We start from the raw sequence: 19277 nt of genomic DNA, 5'->3' as shown, positions 1-19277 counted from the left end.
TAGATCTCAAAACAACCCTGGGTAAGAGGCAGAGCCTGTTGTACCAACCTATTATACTAGCTAGTATTCACTGAACCTTGAAAATGTGTCATGGGGAGGTCACAAAGCAATGAAAGAACTCCTAAAATCCGGCCAGGCGGCTCTCCCACCTCGTGCGACTCAGCTCCTTTTGTAGATTTCACATCCGCCGCAAGAAACCCGTTGGCTCCGGTCTGAAACTGCCAATTTGGCACACTATCTGGAAATAAATTCTTGACAAGAGGAAAGAAACGGGACGAAGGAATAATTTTTAATTCTCATACTACCCTCTTTCAATTTTAAAATAATTTTTTAACTGCTGCAAGTGAAACTGTTGAGAGAAAAACGAAGGTGAGCTCCGCTACCCAGAGCTAAAATGGCTGAAATGCCTTCTCTGCCCACACCCGCGATGGACGTTGACTGCAAGGCTCCCAACAATCCTCCACTGGCCCCGCCCCTACAACTAGGAACCCCTCCTTCCTACTACCCGCCCTTCCGTTAGGCCTCCGCTCATGATTGGCTGTCCGTAGTGTTTGCGACTTCTCCGGATGTTGCGTCACGCAGCGAGCTAAAGAGACTGCGCTCACAATCAGTAAGAGGTGGGCAGAGGGCGCGAGAGGTGGTGGTCGTTGCGTTTCGCCGGCCCGGAAGGGGAGCTGCGCGCTTGAGTTGACCAGGGACTGAGGTAAGGCTCCCCCGGGCCGTGAGGCACCGCGATCCACCGTACTACTGACAACCGGCCCCGTTGGGCCGCTGCGTGTGTGTGGGGAGGACTGGAGGCGGCGGCGCTGCGGGCTGCGTCACGGGCTGGCGGCGTGTCAGGGCCGTCCTGCAGGTGACCGGGTGGAGGGGACGGCGACTTCGGGGCCTGGGGCAGGCGGGCAGGGGCCCGCTGTCTCTGCCTGCTTCTCCCTGGGCAGCGAGGTGCTGAATCATCCCCGCGGCCGGGCCGCCCAGGCGCCGCTGTGGTAGATAAGGGGGTGCCTGCGGCTGGTGTGCTGTGGAGTGCGTTGACTTTGGGAGGCTAGAGTTTTTGCTGCCGGGCTCTCATCCGAGTCTTGTGATCCGAGCTCATCGATGCACACGAAAGCGTACGGGGTCGGTAATAGTATCTATTTTGTAGTTAAGGCACCTGAGTCTCAGGGATCAAACATTCGCACGAGGCCACTTCTAGCCTGTGATAGAAGTAGAATTCCCACTCTGGAGGCCTCTCTGAGCTGGTGCTCCTCAGTAGATGTGTTGAGGTATGAGAGGCACAGCATCTTTAGGCTGAGATGATGTAATGCCACGAAAGTGCTAGAATGATTCGGTATTTTTCCAAAGAATAGGTGTCAGTTTTGCACACCCCTCGCAGATCCCGTGGCAGAGTTGGAAGTACATTCAGATAGGTATTTAAAAGCAAAGATTCTTAGCTTTTGGGGTGCTAGTTAAAATACATATTACTGTGTCTTATTCCAAGGGGTTAAATCATTAGGACCGAAGTTAGACCTAGGAATCTACATTTTTAAGGTACATCCCAGGTGGTTTCAATACCTTGAATATTTTTACATCATATTTTGAAGGGAAGTAATACTTCGCATGCTTGATTTCCACCGATGTTGTATAACCTTGCAATGTAGTATGACCTTGAAGAGTTAATCACTTCTTGGATGACATTTTTCCTCTGCTCAGAAGTTATTCTTAGCCCTTTTTTAAATTTTCCCACTGAATGCTGGTATAAATCTTCAGACAAAACCACATGTATAAAATCCATCACACACCCCTTAATTCTCTTGATATTAAATCCACTCTGTATTGGACACATAAAAGTCATTCCTCTTGTTATTGTTCCGATTGGGATTTAAACCCATTTTGGTGGTCCATCCCAAACCAGTTCTGTGGGATGGATATCTTGAACTAACAAGGGACGAGCAGAGTATTCATCATTATCATTTTAAAAGGTCACTTTATTTCACCTTTTCTCCTAAGAGATGATTGGTTCTTTCTTAGAGCCGGTGGGTTGGTTAATGGGTGATTTTTTTGTCTCTGTCTCTAACTAGCGTTTCAGATCTGCTTGGTAAACCTGGTGCACCACCATGCTGGCCGCAAGACTTGTGTGTCTCCGGACACTACCTTCCAGGGTTTTCCACCCAGCTCTCACCAAGGCCTCCCCTGTTGTGAAGAATTCCATCACGAAAAATCAGTGGCTCTTACCACCCAGCAGGGTAAAGATAATCTGAATATTTTTATATTGTCTGTCTCTCTGTATGCTCCTGGGACCATTTTTTTGACAGATTGTGAAGCTCCCTATTCTACCATTAGTGATTTACTGAAACAGCGGTGAAAATGTACCAAATCAGCTCTTTCTCCCTATTAGTGTTCTGTTCCATCTTTATCATATATGAAAAAGAACTCCTGTAACTTCTCCTTTACTTACAGCTCTTGGAATTTCTCATTCAGAGAATTTAGAGTAATTTGTGAAGGATTGAGAGCTGTATGGTTCAACAGAGAGATCGTGGAGCCTATTTTCAAAAGCTTAAGAATATTACGATTTGGCCAATAACTTATTAATAAGTTACTAAACATGTCATTTCAGCTCTTGTTTAGAGAATGGTAAAACAAAATCTGTCAAGTTAGAGAGAAACCCATTTCCTTTTGTAGTAGGTTTCTGCTCTAGCATTCAAATTAGGAGTATAAATTTTGAAATGTGAGGTAGATAAGGAAATATACAGAAGCTAGAAGAGGCAACTTTTTTCTCTTAAATTAAGTGTTCCACTGTTGAAAAAGAGCTAAAATAGAGGTAGTAGTCATCCATCCCTTTGGCTTTGTGTTAAAGGAAGGATTGAGCCCATTTCCCAGATGAAAAAATGCAGCTAATATTTACTGAATGCGTATCTTTTAAAAGTTAGTGTTTAAAATATGATAATTCTAGAGATATAAATAAAATTTGTAGTTTATGAAATAAACAGTTCTGAAACCTGAACTAAGAAGTTAGGTTGTAATGAATTAGTGAATCACTTCGAAGATAGAGCACAAGTAGGGTCTACATTTAACTTTTTAGATTGGCTAACATACTTTCATAGTGACGTATGTATGATTTACATACATTATACAGAGTTTTCTAGGGTGATGAGATTCTCTGTTTTATTTTGTTGTTAACATTCTTTTGGTGTGGGTGGTGTGTGTCTTTGTTTCCATGTGTATCAGGAATATGCCACCAAGACAAGACTTGGAATTCGTCGTGGGAAAACTAGCCAAGAACTCAAGGAGGCAGCTTTGGAGCCATCACTGGAAAAAATATTTAAAAGTAGGTGCCAGCCTTTAGTAAACTCGTGTTTTAAAAAAAGGTCCATGAACAGCCTCCTTAAAGTATATGCAAACTTGTACATATGTGCATTTTGTGAGAAGAAGGGCAGTCATCCTCAGGTATCTGATGACCCTGAAAAGGTTTGTACTTCACACTGAGCTCAGTGGTCCCCAGTCACGTTTCTTCCAGAAAAAAATTTTACTTTCACCATTTTTTTTAAAGGATTATTAGGTAATGTGCCATGATCTGAAAGTTATAATCTGTTATTGAAGTTCATTTGAAGCCACGTAGAATCTTACTTCAAACATAATATTTGTATATGTTTCAGGTCAAGAGTAAATCACCAAAACATAGATGTTAATAAAAAGCTAGTTGTTCAAGAGGGGTCATCTTGATTGGCTGCCCATTTAGGGCCTCTCAGGAAGCAATACCCTAATGACATCAGTTTGGTTCACAGTTTGGATTTCAGCTTTGCAAGTTCAGAATCTAGATTGGTAATCTACCCAAAATCAAAGAACACTACTGCTCCTTCACAGCCTTGCAAAAGGTCAATACCCATCTTCCCTGACTTAAAATGGAGTTATGTCCTGATAAACCCATCATAAGTTGAAGATGTCCTGAAGTTCAAAATATATTTAATATACCTAACTTACCAAATATCATAGCTTAGCCTAGCCTACCTTAAGCGTGTTCAGAATACTTAACATTAACCTACAGTTGGGCAAAATTATCTAACACCAAGCCTATTTTATAATTAAGTGTTGAATCCTTCCTGTGATTTATTGAATCCTGAAAGTGAAAAATAGAATTGTTGGGTGAGTACAGAATGGTTATAAGTGTATCGGCTGTTTACCCTCATGAGCAACTGGCTGACTGGGTGCCGCTGCCCAGCATCACAAGGGAGTATCGTACTGCATGACAGTAGCCCAGGAAAAGATCAAAATTAAAAATTCAAAGTACAGTTTCTACTTGAATGCATATCGTTTTTTAAAAATCTTAAGTTGGAGACCATCTGTATTTTAAAATGGGAGAGAGCCCTAGTTGGCATCCCTCAGGGCATTTCTGTCGGTCAGTTGGCCCTAGAAACCAAATTATATGAATCATAGCAACAGTGTAGTAACATTCTCAGGGAACAAACTTTGACTAAAGGGAGCAAGATGCTCTTTGTGAATACCTCCGTCCAGTTAAGAGTTGATAAATTATTTCCTCTCGGTACTCTAAAAAAACAAGAGCACCCTCTCCCTTGATCCTGCTGCATAAACACTAATTACATTTTTCTTTGGTTCATTTTTTTCTTGACTCCATGTAAAGCATCATCTTTGTTAATAGCACTTTAGACACAATATTAAATATAACATGTGATGTTAACATGTTTTTCTCATCTTTATTTTCTAAGAATGTCACGAGAACACACATCTCTTATGAATAAAATAACATATCACAGAAGTACCCCTACATCTACAGATACACCACCTCCGCAAATTTTGTTAGAGTGAACTTAAAGATTAATTAAGTCTAATCATTTTAGTCAAGACAGCAGTATTAACTTGCATTTCCTCCTGTGTTCTGCAGTTGATCAGATGGGAAGATGGTTTATTGCTGGAGGGGCTGCTGTTGGTCTTGGAGCTTTGTGCTACTATGGCTTGGGAATGTCTAATGAGATTGGAGCTCTTGAAAAAGCCGTGTAAGTAAATTGTTCTCAAACAATTCGTGCCTTAAAGGTTCCAGTTTTCTTCTCATCCTTATCTTTCACCACTTTTGGAGTATTTTGTGTCCAGTGTTCCAACTATGTGGAAATATACATGAAAAAAAATAGAATCTCTCATTTCCTTGGCATATATTTATTCAAACAATAAATAAAAATCTTTTACCAAGGTTATATATGTTTAAGCAAGAAGCAAATGTGTTGTTTTGTATATGTGCCAAGGGCTTATATGTTTTATATTACTTAATTTTTTATGGTAACTCCAACATGCATCATTATTTCCATGATACTGGAATAAGATTTAGAGCAATAAAGTGATATTTCTCAAGATCTCCCACCTAGTAAATGATTCAACCAAAATTCACATTCATAATTCTATAAATTAACTGTGTTGTGTTTCTTACAGAATTTGGCCTCAGTATGTGAAGGATAGAATTCATACCACCTATATGTACTTAGCAGGAAGTATCGGCATAACAGCTTTGTCTGCCCTGGCAGTGAATAGAACTCCTGCCCTCATGAACTTCATGATGAGAGGCTCTTGGGTGGTAAGTTAGCTTGTTTTTGTTTTCCTTTCCCACTAAATAGCAAAAGATTAAATGAAAACTATCGGAGGAGGGGATTAAATGGAAAGAATACCTTACTATATTAAACAGATCTTTGTTCAAGTAATATATGAATTATTAGTGCAGCTGAAACAAAGTAGGAAATACCTTCTTAGGCAAGTCAGCTATTATTCCTTGTTGAATATGTATTTTAGTAGCAGCAAAGATGTTGGAACCTAAACTTACAGGAACATTCTACTTATCTAGCAGCAGATATCAAACAGCTCTATTTTGTAGTAATTTACTAAAAAATAAAGCCGATGAAAATCCATCTTATGTGGCACATATATACAGTGGAATATTAGCCATAAAAAGAAATGAAATTGAGTTATTTGTAGTGAGGTGGATGGACCTAGAGTCTGTCAGACAGAGTGAAGTAAGTCAGAAAGAGAAAAACAAATACCGTATGCTAACACATATGGAATCTAAAAGAAAAAAAACGGTTCTGAAGAACTTAGGGGCAGGACAGGAATAAAGACGCAGACGCAGAGAATGGACGGGGAGGGGGAAGGGTAAGCTGGGACGAAGTGAGAGAGTGGCATGGACATATATACACTACCAAACGTAAAATAGATAGCTAGTGGGAAGGAGCCGCATAGCACAGGGAGATCAGATCAGCTCGGTGCTTTGTGACCACCTAGAGGGGTGGGATAGGGAGGGTGGGACGGAGACGCAAGAGGGAAGAGTTATGGGGATATATGTATACATATAGCTGATTCACTTTGTTATACAGTAGCAACTAATACACCATTGTAAAGCAATTATACTCCAATAAAGATGTTAAAAAAAAAATCCATCTTGGAGGTCAGTGGAGAATAGCTGTCACAAAAACCCAAGCACTCTATACTACTAGGAGTAGAATAGTGCTGGCACTATTCTGAACTTTTCTTGACCCTATATAAGGTTTTATATTCAGTGAGAGTTTCTTGAGCATTTGTTGTTTTACTAGCATTTTTTTATTTTAGTAGGAGAGGACAGGGTAGTCGAGTTTTGTGAAAAAAAAAACAGCTTGGGCAAAGGAGAGGAGGTAGTCATTACAAGTGACTTTATAATCCCATTCAAGTGAAGTTTAAGTGTTTGAGGTCTGGAGTGTGAAGAAGACACAATTAGAAAGGGTGTGTTTGATTGCCGAGCTGAGGAGAGCACCTAAGCGGTTAGAGGCCATTGCAGATACTAGGACAGCAAAAGTATGATTTGTATTTGAGCTTTAAGAACTAATGTGGAAGAGACGGGAAGCAAGTGTACCAGCTGTGCCTTTTCAAGGTCTAAAATGATGGTAATGCAAACTAGAGCATCGAGTGTGAGACTGGAAGGGAATGGGAGATGGGAAAGTTTATATAACACACACTTCCCACAGCAAATTCCCACTGATTCTTCCCATGGGCAACCCAGATCCCTATGACTTCCAAATCTGTAATGTTTCCACTATTCTGTACTTTCCAAAAGGAGAACCATTTCAGTTGTGTAGCCATTTAGACACTTCAGTAGTAGGGTCTTGCTTCTCAGATGGGTGTCATGAATCTCCTAGCCTAGAGGTTATTGAAGGCACAGAATCAACTTGTTGCATTCTCATCAGGTATGTCAGTTTTAATCAGAGGTAAACAGTTTAAAGCAATGCTTTTGTAATAAAGCAAACATGAAAGATTAAAATATACAAAAGAGTTTAGCCCCTAAAATAAGACTTCAAGGAGGTTTTGTGCTTGGGCCATATTCTCAGGTGCTTGTGGGCATAAGATCAGTCTCACCTGCCTTTAGGGCTGCTTAAGTAAAATAGTTTAGAAAGCCAGACAGGTGCTACAGAGAGGAAGAAGCCTTTGGGAGGTGACAGACATACACACAGATAATGTCAAAGTTTGTACCAAGTGCTTTTGGAACAGAGTAGAGACATCTGACACTGCTTATTACAGCCAGGGTAACTACCAGAAAAACTTTTCAGGCAAAGAGGTAATCCTTGAATATGTCAACCAGATAGGAAGGAGGTATTTTTAGGCACAATAAACAAAATTAAAGAGGTGTGAAACTGGGGCATGTTCGCAGCCTACCAGTTCAGTGTACCTGGAGTGTAGAGTATGGGAAGGTAAAAGGCAAAAAATGAACCTGGATGATGAAGGACTTTAAAAGAAAAATATATAATTGTGTTAAATATCCTGAAAATGCTTTGCATAGAGATAGATGAAGTAGCTTTTAGTAATTGTTTCTCCATTGGAAGGTGGTGAAGTAGAACCCAGCGTGCTTTTCTGTGTTTTGAGTGAAGGCTTTCGCATTCTCAGCAAAAACAGCTGTTATGTTTACCTGTACTTTACCTCAGAGGCTGACCGTTCAGATGCCCATGGGTTAGACATAATGCAGATGAGTGAGGCAGGCCTGGTATGTCACGTGGGATTTTGGCATCTAGAGAAAGCCTTCCAACTAAATGCGTTCTCACTCAATTGTTTTTTGAATAGTTGGCCAAACAAAACATCTGCTGCCTGATCTTGCCCAAGGGCTGCAAGTTTGCAATTTCTGCTTTAAATTTCCTGAAGATTGATTATCATCTTTCATTACAAACATTTCTTCCTTGTTATGCACAAGGAATATTTAAATGTATAACAATGGATAATCGAAGATAGACAAAGAAAGGAGATGAGGGCCAATTCAGCCAGAAAATTGGGAGGATAGAAATGTAGAATCTTATTTCTCATCTTTTCCATGTGCTGCTTTTTTTCACGTTTTCATTTAGCAAATATAGAGTTTGAGACAATGTGAGAGAGATATATATATATATATTCTAATTGGTGTATCATGACTAACTTTTTTAATGTTACTTGTGCTATACCAAAATAAATATAATTAAAAATAATTATTCTGGGATTTTTAAAGGGGTTTTGTTATACCTTTGTCTAACAAGAATAAAATTTTTTAAAGATGATGTTATCTTCCAGAGCTCTACTCATTCACTTAAAGTTGTCTGGAAAACTTTATGTATGATAGTAGGGGGTGCTCTTGCTAATTTGACCAAACTGAAATAAGCACAAGGCCTTTTAATGTGCTAGAAAAATATAGGATTCTGTTTATTATCCTTCATCTTTTTAAACATGGTTTATTGGAGGGACTAACTGGACTTGGAACCTGTGAGTTTCTACTTTGTTGTTGTATAAGGATCAATTTTTCTTAGTAATACATGTCTTTCAGACAATTGGTGCAACCTTTGCAGCCATGATTGGAGCTGGAATGCTGGTCCAGTCGATATCATATGACCAGAGCCCAGGCCCAAAGCATCTTGCTTGGTTACTACATTCTGGTATGTTCTGTTTTACAATTGTTGTTAAACAATCTTAAATACTGCCTTTTTTGATGGCTCTTCACAGTCATAAATGATATGTACACAATTTAATTAAGCCTCATGTCTGCTAAATACTTACGGTTTTCTGCACTTATTCCTGGTAGTATTATTGCCAGATCTCCACTCTGGAAAGTTAATGATTGTGATACTAAGACCATGGACAGCCCCAGTATTACACTTGCCTCTGGTGACAGTCTAGTATATGCAGAGATTTCCTTTTATGTATTTTATCTAATACCAGGAGGATTTCAGATCTGATACACATCACTTGAGAATTGTTCTTGTTGTATATCTTTAGAAAAATAAGAAACTGGGGGTCTCTACCAGAGAAGGAGGACGTAAGATGTGTGAAAGAATAGGAGCAGAGGTTTTTGCAGTGGAGCATTGGGAAGAAGAAAGCAGTCAAAAAGATCTTTGGAAATTCACTTCCGTGTGTGATGCGGTTAGCTGGGTCAGTAGATAGTTTTTGGCACAAAGTTACTGTGGGCAGGACAGAGGCTGTCCAACCCTGGTATTGCGGAACAGTATTAATATTCCTTTAGGTATATGTAATATTTTCCTTAATTATGGAAAGACAAATATTTTAAAGTTTACATAAAGTATTTTCCATTGCAAGTATCCCAGGGTATTGTGCCTCTGGGTTGAGTAAAGAACACCAGATGCAGAAACAAAAATGCTCTAGATGCATGATCTTTACCACAAGCCAAGAGAAATTTTATAAGCATTTCCCTGAAAATTCCAGGGAGACAGACTGAAATGTTTTTAACGTGGGTTAATAAATGGAAATTAGTTTTGGGGTACCCAGTATGATGAATTTCCAGTGTGAAATACATCATTTGTATTCTTCATGTGCTGGCTTTGTTTTGGTGAATGTGAGAGAGCATGACTTCCCAGCCTTGGTTTTCAAGCCTCTCTTCCATTAGGTCTTAGGTAATTCAACCATAGATATTTTCCATGGACCTTTACAAGACAGAACTTTTGTGGTTGGGAGGGCGATGGTCCCAATATTTTCTTCTAATACCAGTAACATGCTTTTAAGAAAAAAATTACTTAAAACGTAGTGTGTGCATTTGCTATAAAATTTAATATCTCTTAGTGCCATATAAATATTCAAGGATTATTCAACGTCTTAGCCAGTAAATAGAGTTCTACACCTGTTTCCCATTTTAGACACTGTTTCCTTGAATAAACAGGTTCAGTGTCATTTTATCTCTGATAAATAGTAGATCCACTTGTTGAATTAAAGTAGCTATGTAGTTTTAATTCGAGCTAGAATAAGTAAGCCTTTCTACCTGTGTTGCTTAGAAAACCTCTTCTTATCTGATATTACTGTAACATATAAATTACTTAAGTTCTGGGTGGTTTTGGGGGGGTTTTTTTGGTTTTTTTTTTTTTTTGCGGTACGCAGGCCTCTCACTGTTGCCTCTCCCGTTGCGGAGCACAGGCTCCGGACGCGCAGGCTTAGCGGCCATGGCTCACGGGCCTAGCCGCTCCGCAGCATGTGGGATCTTCCCAGACCGGGGCACAAACCCGTGTCCCCTGCATCAGCAGGTGGACTCTCAACCACTGCGCCACCAGGGAAGCCCAGTTCTGGGTGTTTTATGTGTGTTGGAGGGCAGTCCCCAAGGCCACCCATTCATTCAGCAATTTGTTAGATGGAGTCACAGGACTCAGCATATAGTTATACTCAGAGCTAAGGTTTATTACAGTGAAAGGATACACAACAGGATCAGAAAGGGAGAAAGAGACAGGCAAAGTCTAGAGTGTGGAGAAATCCACACACAGGCTTTCAGTGCTGTCTCCCCCCTTTGAGGGCACACGGCAAGAATGCGAGATGTGCAGTAACATGTACACTGTTTCTGCCCAGGGAAGCCCATTAGAGACTCAGCACCCAAGGTTTTTATTGGGGGCTGACCATTTAGGGACCCTCCTAGCAACTACCAAAATCCAGACTCCCAGAAGGAAAGCAGGCATTCAGCATAACTCATTTTTTGCATAAATAGTCTAACCCTAAGGTTAGAGAATGGTTCCAGTGCCAAGTTCTCAGATGCCAGCCAAGGACTAACCTTGCAAGCAGGTCTCGGTAAAGGTAGGCTTAGGTCTGCTCTGTTAACCCTTTCTTGCGCAGTATGAATGCCATTTTTTTCTTTTTTTAATTTGTTTTCAGAATTTGCTTTATTCTTCATAAACATCTTGGGAAGCTGTGTGTGCAGGCATTAGCCTGTCCATATGTTCATGGATGAGGAAGCTGAGGCTGGGTGAAGTCACAGCAGGAAGTGCCAAAATCAAGACTGACACCCCCCAATGTTATTTCTCTTTTTTTCTTTTCTTTTTTTCCCATAAACTTACTATTTATTTATTTATTTTTGGCTGCATTGGGCCTTCGTTGCTATGCGCAGGCTTTTCTCTAGTTGCGATAAGTGGGGGCTGCTCTTCGTTGTGGTGTGCGGGCTTCTCATTGCAGTGGCTTCTCTTGTTGCGGAGCATGGGCTCTAGGCACATGGGCTTCAGTAGTTGTGGCACGCAGCCTCAGTAGTTGTGGCTTGTGGCTTCTAGAGCACAGGCTCAGCAGTTGTGGCACACGGGCTTAGTTGCTCCGCAGCATGTGGGATATTCCTGGACTAGGGCTCGAACCCATGTCTCCTGCACTGGCAGGTGGATTCTTAACCACTGTGCCACCAGGGAAGCCCCTAATGTTATTTCTTAAAGTCCAACTCTCTGTCTAATTCTTCATTCACTGGCATGATGGAGTTTCAGACCCCTTTAATCCAACGTGGATGACCTAAGGGCAACCACTCACAGAGTCAAAGAGACATCAAAGCCAGGTTTTGACCCAGGATAAACATCCCAATGCATTCTATTTTCATTTTTCATACAGATGTTTAATACCTTGTGGACACAGCTGTGGTCTCAATCAGGCCTAAGTGATACTGTGCAAGAATTACTGAAACGCTCGCTGAAAGCTAGTCTCTTCTGTGTTTTCCCCCTGCTTTATTGAGATATAACTGATACATGATGTTGTATAAGTTTAAGGCATACAACATGTTGATTTGACACATTTATATATTACAAAATGATTACTACCATAGCATTAACCTTCATTTCGTATTTACCGTATCTTTTTTATGATGAGAACATTGAAGATCTACTCTCTTAGCAGCATTTATGATGTGGTATTATTAGCTGTAATCATGATGTACATTACGTCCTCAAACTTGTTAATCATAACTGGAAGCTTGTACCCCTTGACAGGTATCTCCGCATTTTCGTCTCCCCCCAGCCCGTAGTAACCACCACTATGCTCTGTTTCTCTGTTTGACTTTTTTAGATTCCATGTATAAGTGAGATCATACGATATTTGTCTTTCTCTGTCCGACTTATTTCACTTAGCATAATGCCCTCAAGATCCATCTGTATTGTCAAGAAGTGCAACATTTCATTCTTTTTTGAGTCTGAATAATATTCCATTGTTTATATATACCGCATCTTCTTTATCCATCCATCCATTGACAAACACTTGGGTTGTTTTCATATCCTGATTTCAGTTCCTTTGCTTATAAACCCAGAATTGAGATTGCTGGATCATATGATAGTTGTGTTTATTTTTTGAGGAACCTTCATACTTGTTTTCCCCAGTGGATGTACTAATTTCCTGAAGGGCAGTTTTCATTCACAATAATAATCTTGAGCTATTCTTATTAGTTTTGTAATTGATTTGTCCTTAAGCAGCAAACATCTATTGCCATTTAAGATTTCTATCAGTATCACTGGAAAAAATCTCAATAATCTCCTTGAAAGTTTTTCTTAAAATTTTGCTGTCAGTTGCAAAACTGATAGGAATTCTGATAGAAATGTCATACAGACGAATTTCTATCCAATGTCTTTCCTAGAGCCAAAAATTTTTTAATTTTTCATCATCATGTGATAAAATATGCCCTATTACTTGATCTAGAAATGTTAGTCTCAAGAGACACACTGGTATTAAAATTTCAGTGTGAAGGTAGCTCTGTGCTTATTCCATGAGTTCAACTATGCACTTTTTTTTTTTTTTTTAAACGAAACCATTTTGGTGGATCTTTATTTTTAACAAGAGAACAAATCCATACTTTTATTTATTTACTTTTCAATAAGTTTAAATCCTTGAACGGTACAGTATCACTTGGATTCTGTGTCCAATGGCCTTAGCAGGAAGGTTGCTTCGGAATTTGGCACGAATCATGCCACTGTTTCCATCAATGCAAGTTGCATTTCCCTAGATTACTCTGGTTTTTTTCGATTTTCCACCAGGAATTACTGTGTGGTTCTTTGCTTTGTGCACCTAAGCACACCTCTGGCCTACATAGAATTCAGTTGCATATCAAGCATAAACACCTTTAATTTTAAGAAGAGCTGTGTGCTCCCTCAAGTTCCGGGGACCCCACTTATAGCCAGCAAAAATGGCCTTGGACCACTGCCTTCCAGACGTATTTGTCAGTTTAGAAGTCCTGTGCCCAGTAGGCTTCCACGGGCTCCAAGGCAGCTGAGAGAGCCTTTCTGGTGTGATCTTCAGGATATTGACCTCTTTTTTTTTTTTTTTTTTTTTGAACTTCATAAAGGACAGCTTTATTATACTTCTGGTTTAGTTTGTAACTTCTTTCTCCTATACAATTTTTTTTTTTTAAACATCTTTATTGGAGCATAATTGCTTTACAATGGTATGTTAGTTTCAGCTTCACAACAAAATGAATCAGTTATATATATACATACATTCCCATATCTCTTCCAGCTTGCGTCACCCTCCCTCCCACCCTCCCTATCCCACCCCTCCAGGCGGTCACACAGCACCGAGCTGATCTCCCTGTGCTATGCGGCTGCTTCCCACTAGCTATCTACCTTACGTTTGGTAGTGTATACATGTCCATGCCTCTTTATTGCTTTGTCACCGTTTACCCTTCCCCCTCCCCATAGCCTCAAGTCCATTCTCTAGTAAGTCTGTGTCTTTATTCCTGTTTCACCCCTAGGTTTTTCATGACATTTTTTTTTTTCTTAAATTCCATATATATGTGTTAGCATACGGTATTTGTCTCTCTCTTTCTGACTTACTTCACTCTGTATGACAGACTCTAGGTCTATCCACCTCATTACAAATAGCTCAATTTCGTCTCTTTTTATGGCTGAGTAATACTCCATTGTATATATGTGCCACATCTTCTTTATCCATTCATCCGATGATGGACACTTAGGTTGTTTCCATCTCTGGGCTATTGTAAATAGAGCTGCAATGAACATTTTGGTACATGACTCTTTTTGAATTATGGTTTTCTCAGGGTATATGCCCAGTAGTGGGATTGCTGGGTCATATGGTAGTTCTATTTGTAGCTTTTTAAGGAACCTCCATACTGTTCTCCACAGTGGCTGTATCAATTTACATTCCCACCAACAGTGTAAGAGGGTTCCCTTTTCTCCACACCCTCTCCAGCATTTATTGTTTCTAGATTTTTTGATGATGGCCATTCTGACTGGTGTGAGATGATATCTCATTGTAGTTTTGATTTGCATTTCTCTAATGATTAGTGATGTTGAGCATTCTTTCATGTGTTTGTTGGCACTCTGTATATCTTCTTTGGAGAAATGTTTATTTAGGTCTTCTGCCCATTTTTGGATTGGGTTGTTTGTTCTTTTGTTATTAAGCTGCATGAGCTGCTTATAAATTTTGGAGATTAATCCTTTGTCAGTTGCTTCATTTGCAAATATTTTCTCCCATTCTGAGGGTTGTCTTTTGGTCTTCTTTATGGTTTCCTTTGCTGCGCAAAAGCTTTTAAGTTTCATTAGGTCCCATTTGTTTACTTTTGTTTTTATTTCCCTTTCTCTAGGAGGTGGGTCAAAAAGGATCTTGCTGTGATTTATGTCATAGAGTGTTCTGCCTATGTTTTCCTCTAAGAGTTTGATCAACTATGCACATTTAATGTTTAAGAAAAGGGTATAGTTGAGAATTCCCTGGCTGTCTAGTGGTTAGGACTCTATGCTTCCACTGCAGGGGACCCAGGTTCAATCCTTGGTCGGGGAACGAAGATCCCACAAGTCACATGGTACTGCCAAAAAAAAAAAAAAAGAAAAGGGTATAGCTTGTTCTACTCAATACGGAAAGAATGCCTTATCTGAGATCTGTTTTTTTTTAAATAAAAGATTTCTATTTACCTTTGCTAATGAAATTATTGTTACTATACTTTGGGTGGACATGTTTATAAATATCTAACAACTAAAATTGCTTTTTCCAAGCTGTGATTACATTCCCTATTACACAAGGTAACAGCAGCATCTGTCCGTGAAGTTCCTACTTTAAGATTAGCATCATATACTTAGTCTTTCCTTTTACTGTGTTCTCTTTCAGCACAGTAGATTTGACCTTCAGTTATTTTAAGCCTTTCATCTCAGTTCTTCCAAATGTGAATATTGTTATAAAGACTATTGGTAGACTCAGATCCAAATAATGAACTACACTGAATTTGACATAGTTACTAAAACTCTAGATTAGTGTTTTTACTTGTGTGAGTTTTGACTGATTGACTAGGAATCGTGTTAGTTGTGATTTAGAATTTGGATAGGTACAAGTTTTAGTTGTGGGGTTTTGGGGATAGCGTCACCTAAATAAGGAGAAGACTTTTTGTAATCACATTGTTTAACTATAAGCTACAATATGTTCAGATGGCATGTTAGAAGAAGCATTTTCCTTTTGGTTGTTGTTTAGTAAATATTTAACTGCCTGCTTGCTCTTTCTCCAGGTGTGATGGGTGCAGTGGTGGCTCCTCTGACGATATTAGGGGGGCCTCTTCTCCTCAGAGCTGCATGGTACACAGCTGGTGTTGTGGGAGGCCTCTCCACTGTGGCCATGTGTGCACCCAGTGAGAAGTTTTTGAACATGGGAGCACCCCTGGGCGTGGGCCTGGGTGTCGTCTTTGTGTCCTCACTAGGTAAGCCACTGTGCTTTGACGCTTGGTTCTTGGTTCGTGATGTCCTAAAATCATCTGACATACTCAGGTATCCTAATGGAGAGAATTTAGTAAGTGTCATTTTTAAAAGTTGGTTAAAACATATATGCTAATTTGACTGGATTTGCTCGTTTGGCATCATGGCAAACCATTATTATTGGTTTTACCAAATACATGTAAAATGGGAAAGTTGGTCTGGAGAACATGAAAATTGCTCTGATGCAGGAACTTTCCTATAATGTGGGCAAGTGACCCATTGCAAGAATGAGTATAATGGGTTTTGAACTGAATGTATGTAAAATTAGAGCACATATTCGGATGTTTCCTTATCTGTGCAACATGCCAAAGAAGAAAACTTTTTTAAGTGATGCTGATTGTAAATCCAGTTACAGAAAAATACTTTTTCCCAGAAAAACTTTTTTTCCCCATTTTGATTTCAGGATCTATGTTTCTTCCACCTACCACTGTGGCTGGCGCCACGCTGTACTCGGTGGCAATTTATGGTGGATTAGTTCTTTTCAGCATGTTTCTTCTGTATGATACACAGAAAGTAATCAAGCGTGCAGAAGTAGTACCAGTGTATGGAGTTCAAAAATATGATCCCATCAATTCGTAAGTAGCCTTTAATGTCTTTTCTTTGTTGCATAAGGACATTTGTGTTGCTTTGGCCTGTTTTGTTTTATGACTGTGTTAGTTTCCAAGGACTGCTATAACAAATTATATAAACTGGCTGATTTAAAACAACAGAAATTTATTCTCTCATAGTTCCAGAGTCCAGAAGTCTGAAATCAAGGTATCATCAGGGTTGGTACCTTCTGAGGGCCCTAGGGGAGAATCTCCTCCATGCCCCTCTCCTAGCTTCTTGTCATGGCCAGCCATCCTTGGCATTCCTTGGCTTGTAGATATATCACTGTAATCTTTACTCCTGTCCTCATATGATGTTCTCCCTGTATCTCTGTCTCTTATAATGATGCCATATTGAATTAAGGCTCACCCTTCTCCAGTATTACCTCTTCTTAACTCACATCTTAATTATAATCGCAAAGACCCTATTCCCAAGTAACGTCACATTCACAGGTACCACAGATTAGGACTTGAACATATCTTTTGAGTTCAACCTGCAACAATGACTTTGTTGAATTTTACTATTTTATTTCTGTTATTATTTGGTCTGTTCTCTTTCCTTAGTAAGCTATGTATACACAGAACATTTGATTATATTGCAACTAAGTGTAATAATTAGGTATATATTCAATTGATTCAGAGTATTTTACCTATTTTGTTAATTAGCCTTATAGTGCTTTTGTTGGTCAATTAATTTTGCGTGTGTGTAATTTATATTTAACAGACTTTAAAACTGAAGAAAAGATGTATTAGTCAAGTGTTATTTTTGGAAAGTGTACATAATTGAAATTTTTAATAGAAAAGCCTATTTTATTAAAAATTGGAAACACTTCAATTTTTAATTTTTTATTAAAAATTGAAAATTCCATTTTGGAGATATTCAACTGTAGCTGATGTTGTGTTGTACAATAATGCTTTTTCCTTTCCTTGGCCTCTCCACCAAAGTAGGTTATTTTATTTAAGTAATTTCCTTGAGTTTCATGGTGTCTACCACATTTTTTAAAGTAATTTATTTTTATTTCTTTAAAACTTAATGTAATGATTTTTTTAAACATTGCTATAATGCTCACAGATTTGTGGCAGGTTTTTTGGGGGTAATCAGGGGAGGCATTGAGGGAGTGTGTTATATTTTAAAATGCCAGACTTGTGTCTGACACATTTTTGTGAAGGTGTTTCTTTGGTTTTTATTCTGATTATTTCATTGTCTATCACCCATTTCTTTTTTTTTAAAAGCAAGATACTGTACTCATAGTAGAGTGTCAGAGAATATAATGATTTTTAAAACTGCCCTTTAACACTTAAAACATTAATCTGCCAAAAGAAAAATCTTGATAGTTTTCTAGTCTAGGACTTCCTTAGTTGGCGTCTTTTTTAAAATTTCCATTTCATATACCTGGGACAAATAATCAGTGTTGCGCTTTCTTCTCTCCTACATTACGAAATAGTTTTTGTCATTGTTATGAGAATTACATCATATTTAACAGGCATAATTTCTTTCCTAGGATGCTGGGAATCTACATGGATACATTAAACATATTTATGCGAGTTGCCAGTATTCTAGCAACTGGAGGCAACAGAAAGAAATGAAGTGACTCAGCTTCTGACTTCCTTAATACATCTGGCTTGTTTAATAGGGGCAGATATTCTTTAAATAGTTTGTGCAAGCAGCTTTCGTTGAAGTTTAGAAGATAAGAACTTGTCAACATGTTTCAGGTATTCCAGTAATGTGATGCTTCAGGTCTGCTTTTTCTTCTGGAGAATAAATTCAGTAGTTCTCTTCCAAATAGCACACACATTTTCAATTCTTGTGTTTGAGTAATTCTAAAATGTTCTAATGAATATGAAAACCAAGTTTTGTGTTGCAGGAATTTAAGTATTTTATCTATTTTTAAATTTATTTGGTTAAGTGAAATTTAGCAAACTTGTATACGTGCATTTTTCATTTTGGATTGCAGAATATTAGCAAGTAATGTCATAAGTGATGTAGGGGTTTGGTAAAGGGACCAGAGAGAAGTAAAGCGACACCTGCAGTCTTTCTTTGAATACTTAGAACTTAGCACTTGTGTAATTGTGGTGAGCCAGTGAGGGGGTCTGGATGTTTGGAAACAAGTCATGGCTGTACATCTGCTGAACTTATCAGAAGCACTGAGCAGAAAACAAAGACATAGGTGATTCTCCAGGCTCTCCTTACGACGTGGATGTGATCATGTTTGGCTTCTCATTGTTTGACACTGTTAGGAGAGTCCACGATGCTAATCATGTGGAGAATTCCTGTTACATATATTATGTGTGTGTGTAAGTCTTACTTTTGAATCGTCTAGTAGAACAAAATATCCTTAAAACACTCAGGAAAATAATATTCGAAGCAGGAAAATTGTTGCATTTTAAGTATACAAACAATATGTGCATAGTTGCTGAATATTTTTGCAAATTTATTGAAATGTTTAAAGGAATAAATGCTTGCCTTTCTTATCTCTTCAGGCTTTAACTTTTATATCAGAAAAGCCTATTCGTGGTTTACACTTGAGATTATGAAAGCAGTTTTCCCCCTCAGATTTAGTTTCTTGCATTCCCTCTCAGAGGAATCACTAAAAAAAGGAAGGCAGGGCTTCCCTGGTGGTGCAGTGGTTAGGAATCCACCTGCCAATGCAGGGGACACGGGTTCGAGCCCTGGTCTGGGAAGATCCCACATGCCGCGGAGCAACTAAGCCCGTGCACCACAGCTACTGAGCCTGCGCTCTAGAGCCCG

At 39.1% G+C, this 19277-nt stretch overlaps 1 protein-coding gene and 1 pseudogene across 1 annotated transcript; one reads left to right on the top strand and one right to left on the bottom strand.

The window, feature by feature from the left end:
* The first annotated feature begins 566 nt into the window (after positions 1-566).
* On the top strand, positions 567-19004 carry GHITM (growth hormone inducible transmembrane protein). The gene is made up of 9 exons (XM_030862778.2): positions 567-703; positions 2058-2222; positions 3205-3304; positions 4877-4988; positions 5416-5557; positions 8786-8894; positions 15698-15886; positions 16345-16516; positions 18031-19004. The coding sequence occupies exons 2-9, from the start codon at positions 2094-2096 to the stop codon at positions 18113-18115; spliced, it is 1038 nt and encodes a 345-aa protein (XP_030718638.1). The 5' UTR covers positions 567-703; positions 2058-2093; the 3' UTR covers positions 18116-19004.
* Positions 13069-13527, bottom strand: LOC115856274 (large ribosomal subunit protein eL33 pseudogene; annotated as a pseudogene).
* Positions 19005-19277: the final 273 nt, after the last annotated feature.

Source organism: Globicephala melas, chromosome 16 (genome assembly GCF_963455315.2).
Source record: "Globicephala melas chromosome 16, mGloMel1.2, whole genome shotgun sequence".
NCBI lineage: Eukaryota > Metazoa > Chordata > Mammalia > Artiodactyla > Delphinidae > Globicephala > Globicephala melas.
This window is presented reverse-complemented; position numbering and strand designations above follow the sequence as displayed.

Coding starts and splice junctions, on each gene's coding strand:
- GHITM (XM_030862778.2), top strand. CDS start 2,094: ATGCTGGCCGCAAGACTTGTGTGTCTCCGGACACTACCTTCCAGGGTT. Junction 2,223..3,204: donor GGCTCTTACCACCCAGCAGG/GTAAAGATAATC, acceptor CATGTGTATCAG/GAATATGCCACCAAGACAAG. Junction 16,517..18,030: donor AAATATGATCCCATCAATTC/GTAAGTAGCCTT, acceptor TTTCTTTCCTAG/GATGCTGGGAATCTACATGG.